This window comes from Aethalodelphis obliquidens, unplaced genomic scaffold (assembly GCF_003676395.1).
Source record: "Aethalodelphis obliquidens isolate GAN/ISIS:26980383/991018 unplaced genomic scaffold, ASM367639v1 scaffold7, whole genome shotgun sequence".
NCBI classification, from domain to species: domain Eukaryota; kingdom Metazoa; phylum Chordata; class Mammalia; order Artiodactyla; family Delphinidae; genus Aethalodelphis; species Aethalodelphis obliquidens.
The window spans coordinates 33297837-33317570 of record NW_020837951.1 but is presented as its reverse complement, the minus strand read 5'-3'; the positions used below and the strand labels follow the sequence as shown (position 1 = coordinate 33317570).

General features: G+C 49.6%; 1 protein-coding gene across 1 annotated transcript in view; it reads right to left on the bottom strand.

Annotated features, from left to right (window-relative positions):
* GABBR2 (gamma-aminobutyric acid type B receptor subunit 2) overlaps window positions 1-19734 on the bottom strand; it is a 368838-nt gene that overhangs the window by 9900 nt on the left and 339204 nt on the right. The window contains exons 14-15 of the mRNA XM_027105394.1: window positions 3095-3205; window positions 605-829 (exon numbers count right to left, since the gene is read on the bottom strand). Of these exons, the coding sequence (XP_026961195.1) occupies window positions 605-829; window positions 3095-3205 (336 nt within the window). The remainder of the gene's footprint in view (window positions 1-604; window positions 830-3094; window positions 3206-19734) is intronic.

Sequence of the window (19734 nt, the reverse complement as noted above, 5' to 3'; positions counted from 1 at the left end):
TTGTTAAAAATGGTTATTCCTTTTGACCCACTAATACTAATTCTGTGACTCTACCTTAAGGGAATAATTGGAAACAAGGAAAATGTATTATGTAGAAAAAAAAGTTCATTTATAATATAAAAAATCTTCAAACAACTGTAATGCTCACCAGTAAGGGATCAAGTGGTTGAGTAAATTATGGAACATCCCCTCAACAATGGTAATGAATGTGGGAAGATACAAAGGGCAAAAGTTAAGTCAAAAAGGCAAATTGCAAAGTGTGCTATAATTACAGCTATATCTGAGAAAGCATCAGTGCCCTAAACCATTAAAAAAGAAGCTGGAAGGAAACACATCAAAAATATTAACAGTAAAAAACCAAACCAAAATATTAACAGTGATTATTTTCGGGTGGCAGGACTGTGAGATTTCTGAAAAATCTGGTTTTTTGCTTTTCTGCATTTTCCAAACTTTCTGTGATGTGAATTGTGTTCATCATTTAAAAAAAAAAAAGTGTATAAAACTTGTAGAAAGTGAGAGAAACACAGCAATGCCCTTGTGATGGAGTCAGAGGCCAGACGCCAGGGTGGTGAGGGCGGGGGGATTGCTGGCACCTGCCCCGTACCTTTGGCACAAACACCAGGCAGAGGGTGATGGTGCTGCAGAAGATGATGACCAGGGCCACAATGCAGAACTGCACGTTAGGCTGGTCCCGGGTCAGGAAGGAGACGGCAGCCCCGATGATGCACATGATCCCCACGTTGTAGACGCTCATCCCAATGTACTTGCTGTCATTGAGTGCGGGGATGCTGACGTTTCGGGTCTCCCAAGCTAAGAAACAACCGAACAACTGGAACGGTGAACAGAAAAGGGAGACGGTCATTACCACGTGGCGGCATACACTCCCGTTCTGAGAAGCTACTGAACTAAGGGTTATTCTGTTCCTCCCCACTACTCTGAAGTGGGGGCTTGGGGGGAGGGAGGCTGGGGGTTTGCTGCTGGCCAGGTCTTGTGGATAATCTGTCTCCACAATCTGTCTCCACTTGTGGCCCTGGGTTGAGTCCTGCCAAGGAAATGCAGACTGGGGTGTTACACTGTCTGGTCCTCCTTCACCTCCACCACTGGTTCACACACAGACCCACAGGAGGCCACAGTGGGAAAGAACTTCAGACACAATCTCAACCATATGCCTTCCCTCTACAGAGAACCTGAAGGCCCAGAAGAGAGGAAGGGGCTTGCCCAAGGCCACAGAGCAATATGGTGGCAACAGTGGACTGTGTCTCTAGAAGTTAAGGCTAGTTTTTTTTCTGTTAAACCAGGCAGAGCCCCTGTGTCTGGGACCCCCCAATGCACATAGCCACCCAGAGTAGAGAGACTACATTTCCTAGCCATCCTTGAAGCTAGGTGTGGCATATGACTGGGTTCTAGACAATGCCATGTAGGTGGAAGTGGTGTGTAAAAGTTCTGGGAAGTGTCTTTAGAGGAAAAGGCTGTTCCTCTTCCACCTTCCTAGCAGATGGAGTGGAATGTGATGGCTGGAGCTTGAGCAGCCATTTTAGATCATAAAGTCATCTTAGACCATGATGTGGAAGCTGTATGATGAAGATGAGGAAGACAAGATGCAAGGAACTCAGATTCTAGTAGCCTCCACACCAGCCCTTTTGCTTACCTGAGAAGGCAATTATCTTTTTAAAAAACTACTATTATTGTGGGTTTTCTGTCACTTGCAGCTCTACTGCTAACCAATACATTTCCAACAGAAATGAATAGGGTAGAAGTCAAATGTGATGTAAAGTAGGGTGTTGAGGGTTTAGCTATCATGTGTTGTCTGAGGGGAAGGCAGGCTGCAGAGAAAGTGCAGATGGAATGCTGGGTAGAATGGTGGTGTGGGCAGGAGGGAGAGCTGACCACAGCTGCTGACTGCTGCAGGGGCTTCGGCTGTGGTCCAGCCCCTCCAGGAGGCTGTCCTGCAAAGGCTTCCTTTCCCTCTGGCCTTATCTCTGAAGTCTGGGGCATCCAACACCTGCATGAACCATGTAACATCATCCCAAGGGCCTACACTATCTCACAGGGCTTCTGTCCAGATGAAATGAGAGGATGGATGTGAAAGCATGTTGTAAACTGTTACATCCATTATAAGAGTAAGTTAATTATTTTGTAATTGGTATTTTTTACAACCATAGTTGTTTTTCTCTCCTTTAAGTGTGTTATCTCACAGACTGATTTATTATTTTCAGTTCCAATTAAAATAGGAACCAGAAGCCCAGGAAGCAGATACTGGGTGAGGGATGGAAACCACGCTGTTGAAAGTTTGCTTCGTGCTGGTTCCTTCACGTGCAGTGCCTTCAATCCTACAGCTGGGTGTGGCTTTCCACATCCTGGAGGGGAAGAAGCAGAGGCTAGGCAAGGCCAAATGGCCTGCCTGGGGTCCCTTGGCGATGTGCGTCAGAGCTGGATGGGTGCTCCAGATGCCTGCTCTCACAGGGGCTCTGTGTGCCTCCTCTCTGCCACAGAGGCCGATCGCGGCTTCACTTCACTGTGCAAGGATCTGAGGAGGGTGCAGTTGCAGGCATGGTTTGCACAGGATGTGAAGAGAAGATTCAGGGGTCAACCCAGAATAAGGTCGGGTGGGACTGCCCTTTCAAGTTCTTCCTAACTGAAATTCCACAGTCGTGTGAGGTGGGCTTGGTATGTGATCTTTGTATAACAGATGAATGGAGTGGAAAGAGTATTGGGTTTGGAAATTGGAGGTTACCAGGCGGCCTTTGGCAAATCATTTAACTTGTCTGAGCCTGATTTCCCCCATCTCCAAATGGAGATGATTCCACTCATCTCCCACAGGATGTGAATGTGCGCTGGGTACCAACAGACTGCTGTCAGGGAGCAGGACAGTAGCAGCTGGGAGGCACACTCACAGTGAAATGGGGACATTATTTGTACCTATCTCATGTGATGGTTGTGGGATTGAAATGACACGTGCCAGGCACCGAGACTGGCAAAGAGCCAGTGCTTAGTCCTGGGGGCTCTGTTTATTTTTATGTTGATGGAGGCGCTTAGGAGAGAGAGCTCTGGCAGAGAAGCATTTCCCCCGCTCTGCCTCCCGCTCTGCACCTACCATGAGAAGCCCCTTATAGGCATAGACGATGCCAAGCCAGATGGTCATGTGGGTGTTCTCACAGTGCTCTAGGAGAGGGCGGATGGAGATGTCCCGTCCTGCCGGGTCCGGCTGTGCGAAGAGAAAACAGAAACCCAGGGATGGCACTGGGCACCCTCCCAGCAGCCAGGTCCCTGTTTCATAGCCCTTTTCCCTCCCATGAGCCACAGCCAGTGCTACCATCCAGGAGGCCTTTTGGACCCCATCTCTGTGTTCCATGGGACTCGGGCCTCAACCAGCGTTGACTGCCTTCTGTTTGTTGGTCGTGATTCAGCTCTGACCTTCAGTTATCGGAGTTCTTCATGCATTTCCAGCTTGAGTCAGAGCTCAGGAGTAGGGACTGGGTCACTTCTGTGCCCCTAGTACCTAGCACAAGACCTGGCCCAGAGCAGGCATCTTTCTATAACATTTGCTAAAAGAGTAAGGGTGAGAATGAAGCACAAAGTTAGGTGTGGAGGCCTTCAGGTGTCTCTGGAATTAACTCAGGTAGTTGGGAGATAGTGTCTACTGGCTAGACCAAGCACGGGGCCTGCCAAACCCTATAAGGAAGGAGATCTTCTTGCCCACCACCTCCATGGAGGGAGCAGTGGTGGCAGCTGTGTTATGTACCACATGATGCACTCTGGGCCAGAGTTGATTGGACAAGGGGTGAGCATCTGACCTTAGGTAGCCAATCTGAGGCTTGTCAGGGACCTATGAGGTTTCCTAGTGCAAAGTGCTCTGCCCAAAGAGGGGTGGTGGAGAGGATCCAACCCAAGCACAGTTCTCTCTCTCAGGAATTTGAACTGAGAAACTCCAGGAGAGAATCAGCCAGATGGTGGCAAGAGGAGAAAAAGACAACAAGGGAGTGAAAAAATATATACTGTAGGTATATATATATATATATATGTATTTTGGCGGTACGTGGGTCTCTCACTGTTGTGGCCTCTTCCATTGCGGAGCACAGGCTCCAGACGCGCAGGCTCAGCGGCCGTGGCTCACGGGCCCAGCCGCTCCGCGGCATGCGGGATCCTCCCGGACCGGGACACAAACCCGCGTCCCCTGCATTGTCAGGCGGACTCTCAACCACTGCGCCACCAGGGAAGCCCGGTATATTTTTTTAATGAACTATTTGCGAGTAAGTTGCAGACATCCTGGCCCTTCTTCACCCCTAAATATCTAGCATGTTTTTCCTAAGAACAGGAGATTCTCTTATATAACCACGTATACCTACCAAATTCAGGAAATTTAACATTGATACAGTATATTATCTAATACACTACCTATTTTTAAATTTTGCTAATTGGCCCAATAACGTCCTTTAAGGACCCAATCCAGGACCATGCGTTGCATTTACTTAGCATGCCTGTAGTCAGCCTTGGAATCAGCCCTTCCTCCTTCAATCTCAAGACCTCACCAAGCCCAGAAATAAACCCACACACCTACAGTCAATTAATCTTTTTTTTTATATATAGTTTACTTACAGTACTATATTAGTCTCAGGTGTACAACATAGTGATCTTATATATATATATATATTTTTACATCTTTACAGGAGTATAATTGCTTCACAATGGTGTGTTAGCCTCTGCTCTATAACAAAGTGAATCAGTCATACATATGCTCCCACATCTCTTCCCTCGTGCGTCTCCCTCCCTCCCTCCCACCCTCCCCCAGTCAATTAATCTTTGACAAAGGAGGCAAGAATATAAAATGGGAAAAAGTCTCTTCAGCAAGTGGTGCTGTGAAAGTTGGACAGCCCGCATGTAAATCAATAAAGTTAGAACACACCCTCACACCATGCACACACAAAAAAACTCAAAATGGCTTAAGATTTAAACGTTAGACATGACACTATAAACCTCCTAGAAGAGAACATAGACAAAACATTCTCTGACATAAATCATACCAGTGTTTTCTTAGGTCAGTCTCCCAAAGCAGTAGAAATAAAAATAAATGGGACCTAATTAAACTTAAAAGCTTTTGCATAGCAAAGGAAACCATTAAAAAAACAAAAAGAGGGACTTCCCTGGTGGCACAGTGGTTAAGAATCCACCTGCCAATGCAGGGGACATGGGTTTGAGCCCTGGTCCGGGAAGATCCCACATGTCGTGGAACAACTAAGCCCGTGCGCCACAACTACTGAGCCTGCACTCTAGAGCCGGTGAGCCACAGCTACTGAAGCCCGGGCGCCTAGAGCCCGTGCTCTGAAACAAGAGAAGCCACTGCGGTGAGAGGCCCGTGCGCTGCAACAAGAGTATCCCTGCTCGCTGCAACTAGAGAAAGCCTGTGTGCAGCAATGAAGACCCAATGCAGCCAAAAATTAATTAATTTTTAAAAACACAACAAACAAAAAACCCCCCGAAAAGATAGGGACTTCTGTGGTGGTCCAGTGGTTAAGACTCCGTGCTTCCACTGCAGGGGACGCGGGTTCAATCCCTGGTCAGAGAACCAAGATCCTGCATGCTGCTGGGTGGGGATGGGGGGACCAAAAAGACAACCTATGGACTGGGAGAAGGTATTTGCAAATGATGTGACTGACAAGGGCTTTATCTCCAAAATATACAAACAGCTCATACAACTCAACAACAAAAAAAACCCTATCCAAAAATGGGCAGAAGACCTAAACAGACATTTACCAAAGAAGACATACAGATGGCCAATAGGCACGTGAAAAGATGCTCAACATCACTAATTATTAGAGAAATGCAAATCAAAACTACAGTGAGGTGCCACCTCACACCGATCAGTATGGCCATCACTAAAATGTCTAGGGGCTTCCCTGGTGGCGCAGTGGTTAAGAATCTGCCAATGCAGGGGACACGAGTTCGAGCCCTGGTCTGGGAAGATCCCACATGCCTCAGAGCAACTAAGCCCGTGCGCCTAGAGCCCGTGCTCTGCAACACGAGAAGCCACTGCAACGAGAAGCCTGCGCACCGCAACGAAGCGTAGCCCCCATTCACTGCAACTAGAGAAAGCCTGCGTGCAGCAACAAAGACCCACCTAAGCCAAAGATTAAAAAAAAAAAGTCTACAAGTAACATATGCTGGAGAGGGTGTGGAGAAAAGGGAACCCTCCTACACTGCTTGTGGCAATGTCAGTTGGTGCAGCCACTATGGAAAAGAGTATGGAGGTTACTCAGAAAACTAAAAATAGAATTACCATATGATCCAGCAGTCCCACTCCTGGGCATATACCCGGACAAAACTATAATTCAAAGATACATGCACCCCTATGTTCATAGCAGCACTATTTACAATAGGCAAAACATGGAAACATCCTAAATGTCCATTGACAGATGAATGGATAAAGAAGATGTAGTACATATATACAATGGAATACTACTCAGGCATAAAAAAGAATGAAATAGTGCCATTTGCAGCAACATGGATGCAACTAGAGATTATCATACTAAGTGAAGGAAGTCAGAAAGGGAAAGACAAATACCACATGATATCACTTATATGTGGATCTAAAATATGACACAAATGAACTTATGTATGAAACAGAAATAGACACACAGACATAGAGATCAGACTTGGGGTTGCCAAGGGGAAGGGAGGGAGGGAGAGGGATGGACTAGGAGTTTGGGGTTGGTAGATGCAAACTATTACATTTAGAATGGATAAGAACAAGGTCCTACTGTATAGCACAGGGAACCATATCCAATCTCCTGGGATAAACCACAATGGAAAATATAAAAAATATAAAAATTAAAAATATTTTTAAAATGCATGTGTATGTGTGTATAACTGAGTCACTTTGCTGCACAGCAGAGATGGGCATAACATGGTAAATCAACTACACTTCAATTAAAAAAAAAAAGACCTCAGCCTACTTCAGTCTGTTATGTCATTGATATTTCAGGCCATTTATTTTGTAGAATGTCCTTCAGTTTGGGTTTGTCTGAATGTGTTTTCATGACTGAATTCAGGTTATGTATTCTTGGCAGGAATTCTATGTAAGTGATGTTCTCACCTCCTCAGTGTTTCACATCAGGGGCATTTGATGGCACTTTGTCCCATTATTGGTGATGTTTTTGATCATCTGGTTGAGGTGATGTCAGCCAGATCTCTCCACTTCAAACGTACCAGTTCCCTCTTGTAATTAATAAATAATCTGTGGGAGATACTTTGAGACTGTGTGGGTATCCTGTTCCCCCACAAACATTAACTCAGTGCTTGCAGCTTCCATTGATGATTCCTATCTGAGTCATATTACTTTGGTGGCTGCAAAATGGTGATTTTCTAACTAACATTCCATTTAAATACTTGGCAATATATTGTAAACAAGATCTTTCCTCTCACTCATTTATGTATATCAGTATAGACTTATGGGATCCTTTTAGATTCAGTGTCTTATAATCCATTACTACTACTATTCATTTTGTTCAAAATTTTCCAGATTTGGCTAGTAGGAAACCCCCTCATGCTGTCTCCTCTGTGTTTTTTCAACATGCATGTCCCCATAATTTTATTTTATTTTATTTTACTTTTTACATCTGTATTGGAGTATAATTGCTTTACAATGGTGTGTTAGTTTCTGCTTTATAACAAAGTGAATCAGTTATACATATACATATGTTCCCATATCTCTTCCCTCTTGCGTCTCCCTCCCTCCCATAATTTTTTTGAGCACTTTTCTACCTCTTGGCACAAGAGGTTCCAGGCTCTCCTTGTATCTTCCTTGCCCTAGTCTTGGAATCAGCCATTTCTCTGAGGAGTCCTGGTTCTTTGTAGCAGAGAATAGTATTTAGAAACCGAAATCTGGGCACTGATGTGCTCACTGTTCCTAGGGTACCATTACTTCTAGGCCCCTTTACCTATCTATCTATCTACCCATCCATCTACCATCATTCTATCTCTTTATCATCTATCTATAGATATAAATAAAACCCAACACCACAGTGTTCTTGCTTCCTCTCCCCCATTCCATATTTGCATCTTTATTCTCTTACAGTGAGATCCCTGGTTTCTAACATCAAGGTATTCACTCATTTTCTCAATTCTATAATAGACACAAAATAGTTTCAAAATTGCTACATCCATACACTACCAACAACAAATTTACTAAGTTGAAGATGGCCTTGCAAATCTGTCTTTAGCACAGATCCCACTGAGGGTATCTCATCAAAGAACTGTTCTGGATGTTGCCTCTTAAGGCCCAGGGTAAAGCCACACTCCTGAGGGTAAGGGGTAGGCATGCCCAGGGTCAGTCACTAGGAAGAAGGGGCACATTGGTGGGATCCAGGGATGTGAAAGGCAGGCCTTAAGCACATGGGGGATGGAAACCCTATTTCTCTTAGCCCTGCTCACTAGGCCTGACCTTCAAGGCATGCCATTGCCTGGGTACCTGTGAGTTGGGGAAAGATGGTGCTCCCATATGGATACAGGAGGGGCTGGGAGGGGTGGAGCCGGAGGGCTCAGGCCATTTTATGACTAGATCATCCAGTTGCATGCTCGCTCAGGCTTGATTTCCCTTTCTTTGTCCCAAGCCACAGAAAGCCTTAGGTTAGCCTCTTTGGTTCCATGATCGTTGAGTACACACACAGGCTGGAGTGCTACAGGGCCCTCTGCAGTGGTGGCAGTGGGTATTTGTGAGAGACACCCCAGGGAAAGGTGATCCCCAGGAACCATAGAGTTGCCAGGGATAGAGATTTCCCCTCCACTGCTACTGACCCAGGAGCTGAGCTGGATTCTAAGAGTGGTGGGGGTTTCCTGATGTCCTTTCATTGTGTAATTGAGGAGACTGAGAAAGGACTTGGTCCCAAGGTCAACAGTGACTTAGTGGCGTAACTTGGTTTTCTCCAATGTCTGACAACTAAGCAGACCTCAGAACACAGTAGCACAGGCCCATTACGGCCATGCACGAACAGCAAATCCATTAATGATGATAGTGTCTGTTGTTCTACAATGAAAGGCAGTCATTTATGATGAACTCTTATATTCTCTTTGTAGAGAGGACTGATTCTGTCATACCCCATTGTTCAATGTAATGAAAACTCTGTTCATGGGAAGCTAACAATGATTGCCTGGCTTATATACCTCCAGTGACAGAGTCCCCTCCCTCCCACTCTCGGTGAGATGGTTGCAGTTTTTCTTTTATTGAACCAGAACCTTCTCCTCTTATACGTCCACCATTGATCCTCGTCTTTCCTCCGGGGATCCTCAGAATGGTATCAAATTCTCTCCTTAAGTCTGCACACTCTTCCTCATGAGGGGAAGATCTGTAGTGAAGGTACATATCACCTCCCAGCACAAGTCGACCTGGTCCTCCTGAACTGCTCGAGTTTACTATTGATCTGAAAACCTAGAATTGAGCTCAACACTTCAGGTGGTACTAAGCACCCTTGCTTCAGATCTCCTTGCCTTTCTAAATAACTGCCTTTCTTCGGTGATTCATATGTTCCTTACGGTTGATTAAGACCCAATAGGTAGTTTTCGTGGAACTGCTGCTAGCTCTGTCTTCTCGCTTCTGCAGCTGACATTCCAGCCTGGTTACCTTTTACCTCATTCGTAGCCCTCTCCTCCTCATAACCTCCATCCTGGTCTGCTCTGACCTCTTTGAATCCTGAAATCCCAATTCTTATATCTGGTCTTTCAGTACCCCATTTATCTCGTTAAGCTTAAGCACAGCCTCGCCTGCAGAGGTGGAAGGGCAGCAAAAAAACAAGGGCCTGCCCAGAGTTCAGAGAAGTCATGATCCCAAGGGTGAGCAGAGATGCTTCTACTCCATCTCCCAGTACATAGGCACTGATCCGGAAACAAGCCATAAAAACCTCCCAGTCATCAACGTCACTTTCACACAGCCCCAGGGCTGTGAACACTGGACACAGAGTGGCAGTGATTCAGGTGGTTTTATGAGTGATGAAGTTTATGTACTCATGAGGCTGGGGGATGGGGAGTCTGAATAAAGTCAAATGAGCCCTGCATTGAATCTCAAAGCAAACTGTAAGAGCCACGCCTTTTCTTGTATGATCCATTGTGCCTGGGACTGGAGTTCAGAGTGCTCTGAGCAGTCACACCCATGGGGAGAGATGCCTGACCAGGCAATGGGAGAGGGCCGGAAACCTGAGCCCTTACTTGGCGTCGTTGTCATGCACCAGAGGACCACTAGAGGGCACCAAAGAACCGTGTGGAGGGTCCACCCGGCAGCTGTGGATCACCCTCTGCTGGGGACACAGAGCTGCTTCTGTGGCTCCGTGGGGCTGCAAGTGTCGAAGCCGTCAGCAGCATCCTGTGCTACTCTAGAAGGCACTCACTGGCCTTAAATGAGGCCAGACTTTAGGCACTTTGGAGGACCACCACCCCGCCCCCCACCCAGGGCAGCAGGTAAAGCAGAGTAGGGGGGAGGTGTGGGGAGCTGCTGGGGAAGGAGGGGCCAGAGGGCCCAGGCTGTACCTGGCCATGGCACTCCCCCTGTTCCTAGTGTGGGCTGGCCACACAGCCCGGCGCCAGTGAGCACAAGGCACTGACCCCTGCAGATGCCATGCCGGGATCTGACAGGGCCTGAGCCAGGATTTTAGGCCCAGTTCTCTGTGCAGTTGTGGACTACAGCATTTCCACTGGCCTAAGAATGTTTCCCTTGCCCTGGATAACTGGCTTACAAGAACTTTCAGCTTGCTTTTTTCTCTTCTTTATTTTCCTTCCTTATTTGTTGCTCACTTGGGCAATTACCTAAGTAATCATTCATTCATTCATTCCATAACTATCAAGCACTACCATCTGCCAGGTACTGTTCTGGGCATGGGGAAGGCAGCAATAACCAGGGCTGACAAGAGCCCTGTCCTCATGGGTCTTCCATCCTAGTAAGATCAGGACGGCTCCATGAGAGATGACCTCAGAGGGGGAATGGGCTGGCCTCAGCAAGTAACAGCCACCCTAAGAACACCAAGAGCTGCCTTGTCATGAGTGACAATAATGTGCTAGTTGCAAAGCTGTGAGCTCTACACACGTTATCTTGTTGAAGCCTCATAAGAATCTAACAACGTTGGACTTCCCTGGCGGCACAGTGGTTAAGAATCCGCCTGCCAGTGCAGATGACACGAGTTCAAGCCCTGGTCCAGGAAGATCCCACATGCCACGGAGCAAGTAAGCCCATGCGCCACAACTACTGAGCCTGCGCTCTACAGCCTGAGAGCCACAACTACTGAGCCCACGTGTTGCAACTACTGAAGCCTGCGTACCTAGAGCCCATGCTTCACAACTAGAGAAGCCACCACAATGGGAAGCCCGCGCACTGCAACGAAGAGTAGCCCCCGCTTGCCGCAACTAGAGAAAGCCTGCATGCAGCAACGAAGACCCAATGCAGCCAAAAATGAGAAAAAAAAAAGAATCTGTCAAGGTGTTAACCTCATTTTACAGATGAGGAAACTAAGGCACAGAGAAGTTAAGTAACTTGCCCTAAATCTCCAGCTAGTGTCAGAGCTGAGATTTGTTTGATTCCCAAACCAATGTTCATTCCTTCCTCACCACATGCATCCCCCAACTGCCCTGCTTCATATTCCAAGGAGACAGTGGGTATAATACCTGCTCTGTAAATTGTGAGGTGCTGCTCATGGGAGGAATGACTTAATTGCTAAACAGTCAATAGAGGCCTCCCTGAAGCCCCCAGAGCTCTGCAAAGGCTATGCTTTGGTGCTGCATGAAATCAAGCTGTCTGCAATGGCCGGAGGCTGCAAGTACTCACACCTGACTCCTGGTCTAGCTGCTGCTCAGCGGGAGGCAGGCGGACGCTGCCCGGGAAAGCCTCCCCCATCTGTGCAGCGAAAGGGGAGCAGCTGGCCTGAGAGTCCCTCCGCATGATGCAACTATTCACAGTGTAGGTCAGTTGCCCCTACAAACATCCGGCTTTGTCAGGCTGCACAAATGGACCAGCAAGGGTCTGGGCATGGCTTGAAACATTGAGGCCTGAAAGGTCAAAGGGCTGGGTCCTGTTATAGACTTACTGGGTGACCTTGGGCAAGTCCTCGCCCTTTTGTTGACTTCAGTTTCCCATCTGCAAATGAGCCTATGAGTTAATTTACAGTATAGTTAATGTAAGCCTGAATAACTGAGGGATGACTATATTTGTCTTACATTTCACGACTGTATTTGTCCTGCATTCAGTCATTCAGAATTGACTTGATCAGTATTTCTCATGTGCCTGCTGTGTGCCGTGCACTGTGCTTGATGCTGGGGTCCGGCTCTATAAGACCCGTAGGATGCTTGTCATCCTGGAGCGTGCATTCCAGTGGAGGGCACAGGAGGTTGACAAACCATACGGCACAGCTACGAGTAGAGGGGGTGATAAGTGTTCCTAAAGAGAACAACAAGGCATTCTGAGGGCTACTAGCCAGAGGACCTACTTCAGACCAGGTAGTCTGGGAAGGCTCTTCTGAAGTGGCGACATTAATCTGGGACCTGAATGGTGGGAAGACGAGCCATGTGAAAACCTCGGGGGAGAGCATTCCTAGGAGAGGGAACAGCAACCAGGCAGGACCTGAAATGGCAAAGACTTTGGCATATTTTAGGAACCAAAAGGAGGCCAGTGTGGCTGGAGTGCAATAAGTGAGGGGGCCAGCGCTGCTCCTCACTCCATAATCTGCACACAAACCACCTGGGGGGCTTGTTAAAATGCAGATGGGTCAGTAGGTCTGGGTGGGCCCCGGGATGCTGTATTTCTAAGCAGCTCCTAGGGGATGCTTGATGCTGCTGGTCCACGGACTGCCCTTTGGACAGCAAGGCCTTAAAGGATCTTAAGCAATAGGGTGACATTTGGTCCTCAGCTTAGCAGATCTCTGGTTAAGAATGCAGACTCCTTGAAAAGGGAACCCTCCTACATTGTTGGTGGGAATGTAAGTTGGTGCAGCCACTGTGGAAAACAGTATGGAGGTTCCTCAGAAAACTAAAAATAGAATTACTATATGATCCAGCAATCCCACTCCTGGGCATATATATATACCTGGATAAAACTATAATTCAAAAAGAAACATGCATCCCTATGTTCATAGCAGCACTATTCAAGTAGCCAAAACATGGAAACAACCTAAATGTCCACCAACAGATGAATGGGTAAAGAAGATGTGGTACATATATACAATGGAATACTACTCAGCTATAAAAAAGAATGAAATAATGCCATTTGCAGCAACATGGATGCAACTAGAGATCATCATACCAAATGAAGTCAGTCAGAAAGAGAAAGACAGATACCATATGATATTGCCTAGATGTAGAATCTAAAATATGGCAGAAATGAACCTATCTATAAAACAAAAACAGACTCAGACATAGAGAACAGACTGGTGGTTGCCTAGGGGGTGGGGGAGGGATGGAGTGGGAGGTGGGGGTCAGCAGATGTGAGCTTTTATGTATAGGATGGATAAACTACAAGGTCCTACTGTATAGCACAGAGAACTATATTCAATATCCTATGATAAACCATAATGGAAAAGGATATTAAAAAAAAGAATGTATATATATGTATAACTGACTCACTTTGCTGTAGAGCAGTAATTAACACAATATTGTAAATCAACTATACTTCAATAAATAAAAAAGAATGTAGACTCCTTTTGTCATTTGCACGCCTCTGACACAGAGTGACAGCTAAGCACAAGGACAGACTTGACACAGCGTGTCTGTGTGTTCAGACCCTGAGTGGGGAGGGTGAGGAGTCCGGTGGTGGGCATGAAGGGTGCCACGAGCTTCCCCTGTGATCACGGGGCTCTTGGCTCTGGTCCCTTGGACCTCTTAGGCTGCCACTGCTGTGGGTAGCTCAGGTTCCCAAGCACCACCTGGCTAGTGCTTCTTTGAAGGAGGGGGTGTCTTCCGCCTTCTGACCAGCTCCCAGAAGCTGGCTTTCTCCCTCTTTTTTTTTAAATTTCAAAGCTGATTTTTGAAATAGCTGGTAGAATTGGTAGATTTTTCTACTGGGGGTGAGTATATGTGTGTATATAAATGTGAGTTTGAGTGTGTGTGGTACGGAGAGGAGGGAGGATGTCTGACCTCTCTGGGCTGCATTTCAGAGTCTTGAGATGCTTCTCTTTTCCTGGGAAGGCATGTGAGTCAACACTGCCTCTTTTTGGGGGGAAGATGGGGGGTGGTCCCATCAAGGAAACCTGGCAGGGAGAGAAAGGCCCCTGGGTTCAGATCCCAAGTCCATCACTTGCCGGCTGTGTGACTTTGAACACATCTCTAAGCCTTTCCGAGCCAAGATTTCCTCACCTGCAACCTCCCAGGTTTGGCAAGATGATCAGAAGAGGTGACTAGTGAGTTCAGCAGGCTCCTGAGACTGGAAGGCCCACTCCTTATATGTGAACCATCATCGTTATCTCCCCGCGCAGGGAGTCACAGAGCCCTGGAGCTGGGAGGACCTTCCGGATCCCTCCGGGCTGGCTGCTTATCTCCACAGCAGCAGCTCCACATCTCCAGGCAGCCAAGCTCTAAGCTGTCACTTCAGGGTAAGATTTTCTTGTTAGACTGTTTGATTACGAGTTTGGGTGAATTTTTTTCAGAATCCCAAATCGGGAAGGGACCTGTGAGATCACCCACAAGGGTTTCTCTACGGGGGAACTTCCGGCAGCTATTTTCTTTGGAGGGCGTGTGATTCTCTGTTGTGAGGGACTGTCCTGTTCAGTGCAGGGCACTCAGAACCCCTGGCGCCTGGGCACTAAATGCCAGGAATGCCCTCTAGTCACCGTGTCAGCCAAAGTCCCTCTCCCCTGGCTCCCCGCTTCTAAACACTAAGGGGATTATGCTCTAGTCCAGTTCCTCTTTTTACAGACAGAGAAACTGAGGCCCAGAAAAGGACTCATAGCAAGTGGGTGACTGATTAGAGACACAGACGCAGGTGTCCTGACCTCGGTCCCATGCCCTGTGCGCTGGACCATGCTACGGGTTGTCACAGGGGGAGCCAGCCAACCTTTATCGGGACTTACCCTTCCCAGGTGCCAGACGTGGCCAAGTCAGCCCCCTGGAGCTGGCCTGAGGGCCAACCTCTGGCTTTTGGACTTATTCAATCTGCTGGTACTATGCACCCTTGCTCAGGTGTACTGGGGCAGCTTCTAGAACAGCAGGCATGGGGCCCAGAGCCGCTCACCCTGTCCACACTGGCCACATCCCTCACGGAGTCCCGCTTGGCAGAGGGGAGATGAGGTAGGGGAGGTGGCTGGCACCTGGCTGAGGAGGGCAAGGAGCCCGGGCTCAGCATTAGGATGCCAGTGGGCCAGCACTGGTCCTGTTCAGAGAGACATCCTGAGTTTGACCTTGGAATCTGGCAGGAAATTCTGTGGCTGTGTAAGGGTCACAGCTGGGGTGAGGATTGTCTTGGGGAAGTTAAGGGCTGACAAGTGCAATAATAGGCCCTAACATTCTAGCCCTTTGCAGCTCATAAATGCATTCATACTAGGATCTCTCTTTGATTTTGACCTTAAAAGCCAGGAATTTTATACCCATGTTACAGGTGAGGAAACTGAGGCTCAGAGAGGACAAGAGATTTGCTTAAGGCGACACAGCAAGTCAGAGGCAAAGCTAAGCCAGACCTCTTTCCTGCAAAGCAGGTGGGGGCATCTCCGCTTCTGTGGCTTGGCTCTGTTCCCCTCCCCATGGAGGTGGGCCTTCAGGGGTGCCCCTGCTCTCCGTGGGCCTATGTCTGAGGCTTCTGGGGGCAAGACTGGAGCAGGGAGAGCTCCTGGGTATCTGCCGCTGAACCCGAAGCCAGAAGGTGCTTGCTCATGGGGGGGCTTCCACAAGGCACACTGTGAATGGGTGACGGCACTGCTGCCTCCCAGGCGTCAGCTGTGTGGTCTACACCGCCTGCCTGGCACGAGGCGGGGGCGTCATGCACTGCTCAGCGAGCCTGACCCGCGCTGAGCAATGAGAGACGACCAGGGCCCGAACAGGCACTTCCCCAATGAAACGATGGCCCGGCGACTGGGGACAGGGAGGCGGCTCCGCACTCCTCAACAGACAGTCACCAGGGAACGGCTGGGCACCAGGGTGGGGAGTCTTCCCTCGGCTCTAGAGCAGAGAGAAACTCGTGCCCCTCGGGTAGTGTGCAGGGCCAAAGGTGTGTTACTTCACCTATACGGTGTTTTAACGTTTTTAGACTTCACAGGTAGTAGTTAAACCTCAGGTGATTCCACATGAACACCCAGATTTCTGGCTTCTTTTGGAAATGAGACACTCGGCAGCACAGGGCCTGTCTGTGTGCGTCACTGCTCGTGAGCCGGGCGTGTCTGCCACCCTCCCTCATCTGGGCCGCCTGGCCAGCACAGCTCCAGTCCTTGTTCCAGAGTCAAGCGAATGCTTGGAAGGCATTTTAATTCTAAGGATGTTTCTGAAGTCAGTGTGACAACTGTTCTTCAGTTGGTAAAAGAATTGGAGAGAGAGAGGTGATTGAAAGCAGTTGATGTGGGTGAGGACAGCTGTACTTCAGTGTTGGAGAAATCACTGCTGTCTTAGCAGCTGATGAGAATTTCCCTCGGGGGAGCCACGAGTTTTGTGGAAAGTGCCAGCTCTGGGAAGGTGAGTGCCATGGGCACCAAGTGTTCAGAGGAGGCCAAATCCACCCCGGGAGCCAAGACAGATTTGGTTGCTTCTGAGAGGGGAGTAAGGAGGAGGGAAGCTGGCTGGGCCGCATGTTCCTTCCCCGCAGACTTCTGCACCTTCAGGAAGTTCTACTAAAATTCAGGACATGTCTGATGGGTGAGAGGGAAACGCTGGTGAACCTGGCAAAGGGCCTGAGACTTGCCCTGAGGTGCTGTGGGTAGAAGAGAGACTGCATCTGTGAACCAGGAGCTGGACTGTGCCTAAATCTCTAGCAGGCTCGCGATGTCCTCAGACCTCCCCACCTTGGGGGTTGAGGCAGTTCTTCCCAAATCTCAAGGCCCACAAGGGCCCAGCCAACACTGGAATATGTAGAAATGTGGGTTAACTATTCCCATGATCACCTGATTTTTGTAGAAGCAGCGTTACTGAGTAGAAAGGTCTGTGGGCCAACCATGGGCAGGCAAGCCCCTTCCCTCTGAGTGCCAACATCTGGCGACTCTGCGGTGGCAACCCCAGACGGGAAGCACACATCCTGGCTCAGCTGCCTGGGGTCTGGCTTGCACCTGCGCTCGGCAGGACCAGGAGGCCTGGAGCCCTCATGCTCCGCCTGGCGGGGCCGACCACGTTTCCCAGGGTGCGCGTGAGAGCCACTTGTGCCTGCATGGCCTCTACCCTGAGAGCAGAACCGCGCTTTCTTCTTGTGGTCCTGGGACCTGCCTGACCCCCCATAGCTGGGTGTCTGGGCCTCAGCCAGGGGTGGGGGACGGGGGGCAGGGGTGAGTAGAACAATGAAAGGAGAGCAGACAGACGAGAACAGAAGAGAAGGGAAACCGGTGTTCCGCAGATGCCAACACGGTACAGTAAGACTGAGATGCCGTAAACTAAGCCCTGAGAACAAACAAAAACAAGAGAGCTTAATGAGGCAACAGTCACTCGGTTTGTCCCTTGCACTAACTGATAAATGATGAGGGCAGAAGCCCCCCAGCACTTCCTGATCGCTCCTCTGCTGCGAGTTACCCCCCCCCCCCCCCCCCCCCTGCCCTGCCCCAGCCTGGTCCAAAGCTCCGTACCGCTTTCTGCTTCTCAAGCCATTTGGCCCCTTTCTCTGGCCCTTCAGTGGAGTTCTCTGAAGAGGGTGCCTGTACCCCGTCTACGTTCTCTACCTCCCACCACTCACCTCCAAACCACTGCAGTGCTCCCCGTGGGCTCTGAGACCTCCTAGAGCCACGGGCACAGGGCCCTGTTTAGTCCTCTGCTCCCCGAGGCCACCTGACTCTCACTTCCAGGCCCTGTCCTCTCCCGGTTCTTTGGGTCTTTGCCCTCCTCCGCTGTGCTCTCTCAGCTCCCTGCACTCACACCCTCTGCCTGCTGATCGGTGCCCTGGCCCCTCCTACTTAACCTTTCCCAGTCTGAACGCATCACTTTCTCACTTAGACCTTCCGTTCCCCCCCCTGGTTTGCTAGCTCAGAGAGCTGCCCCACATCCACCCAGGTCAGACTGGATCCTGGGCCGCCTCCCAGGACCTCCTTACCTGTCCTGTGCCCTTTGCCCTCCCCCCAGCTCCTCCTCCAGAGCGATCTTCCACACAAAGCTAATCCCACGTTCAGAGAGCTTCAACGGCTCCTCAAATCGCAGGAAAGTCACCCGGACCCACGAACCCGGCATCGTGACCCTCTGCGATCAGCCCTGGCATATCTGTCCAGCCCTGACTCCTGTCACCTCATCCACAGCCCAGTCCCATAATCTCCCTCCTGGTCCTTTTCTGAGCCATTTCCTTGTCCTGGGATGCCCTCCCTTCACCCCATTCCTCCATCTTTGAAATCTTCCTAGGTCCTCTCACCCCAAGTCTGCCCATCCAAGGCCCCCTGTGCTTCCTGCCTCTCTCTTTGGGGAGGGGTGTGGCCTCCAAGTAGAGATAACTGTGTTGGACTTCCTCTCCTCTACCTGCCGCGCCATCCCCTCCACCACTTGTACTTCCTCTGTCCCCCGACATGTGCCGACTGCTCACTGCGTGCCAGATTCTGGGCTAAGCGTGTCATAAACACTGTCCCACTTCCTCTAAACTGTCGCCACAGGAGTGAGCCCTAGTACAACCCCCATTTTAGGGGATGCTGGATAAGGCTCGGGGAGACCGAATCACGGGCTCGAGGTTGCACAGGCATTCAGTGGCTGGAGCCCGGCTCTGCCTAACGCCCCAAGCCTTTGCTTTAGACACAAATCCAGAGCTACCCAAAAGGGCGCCCGGTCACTGGTGTGCCACTAATGGGTTACAAAGCCCCAGGACGGTGCTCTCCTCTGTCTCGGGGCACAGGGGTGGGGCCAGTCACCTCCAGCCACAAGCAGCCTCTGTGGTCACCCTGGTCCTATGAGAACATTGCTTCCTATGTGCACCACGATGTGGAAAAGGATGGGAAGCCCGACCTTAAGCTAGACTTGGTCCTGGCCCTGAGCTGGCCCAAGGCAGCTCGCTTACCCCATGCTTTCAGCCTGGCCTGGGAATGCCTGCTGAAGCCCGCCCCCCAACATCCTGCAGCAACCCCCAAGCCAAAGGGCCTCCTTGTGTGGGTAATTCTCCCTGGCCTGGGGTGAGATCTGTGGCCTCCAGAAGTGAATGGAGCTCCCAGGGCCCTGCTCAAGCTGCCCAGCTCAGTCCTTGGCCAGGCTGGCCTCTCTCCTGCCCAGCCTTTGGACCTAAGGCAGCTGAGCTGGCCCTGCTCAGCCCTGGCCTGGCCATGCCCATACCTGTCTCTTATCACCCTTTCACAGGGGTCTGCTGCTAACTCAGGGCACAACCTGGCTGGTGGTTCACGGAGACTCCCTGCTGTCAAGTCCAAGGCCAACTTGGTGTGAACGGGAGGTAACAGAACTAGGGTGCAAAGATGCTCTAAATCGGGAAGCTGGAGCATTGGGAACCTGGAGAGCGCTACTATACTCCACTGCCGCTGTGCACGACTCTCGAGTTTATGCTTTCCAGTGTCACCAGATCTGCCTAACGCTAGAAGTTTAGCCTCACTGCCATTTTGCATAGAATCCTGAGCCCAGGAATAGACCGTAACTCACCCAGGGCCACACAGCACTTGAGCCCAGGGA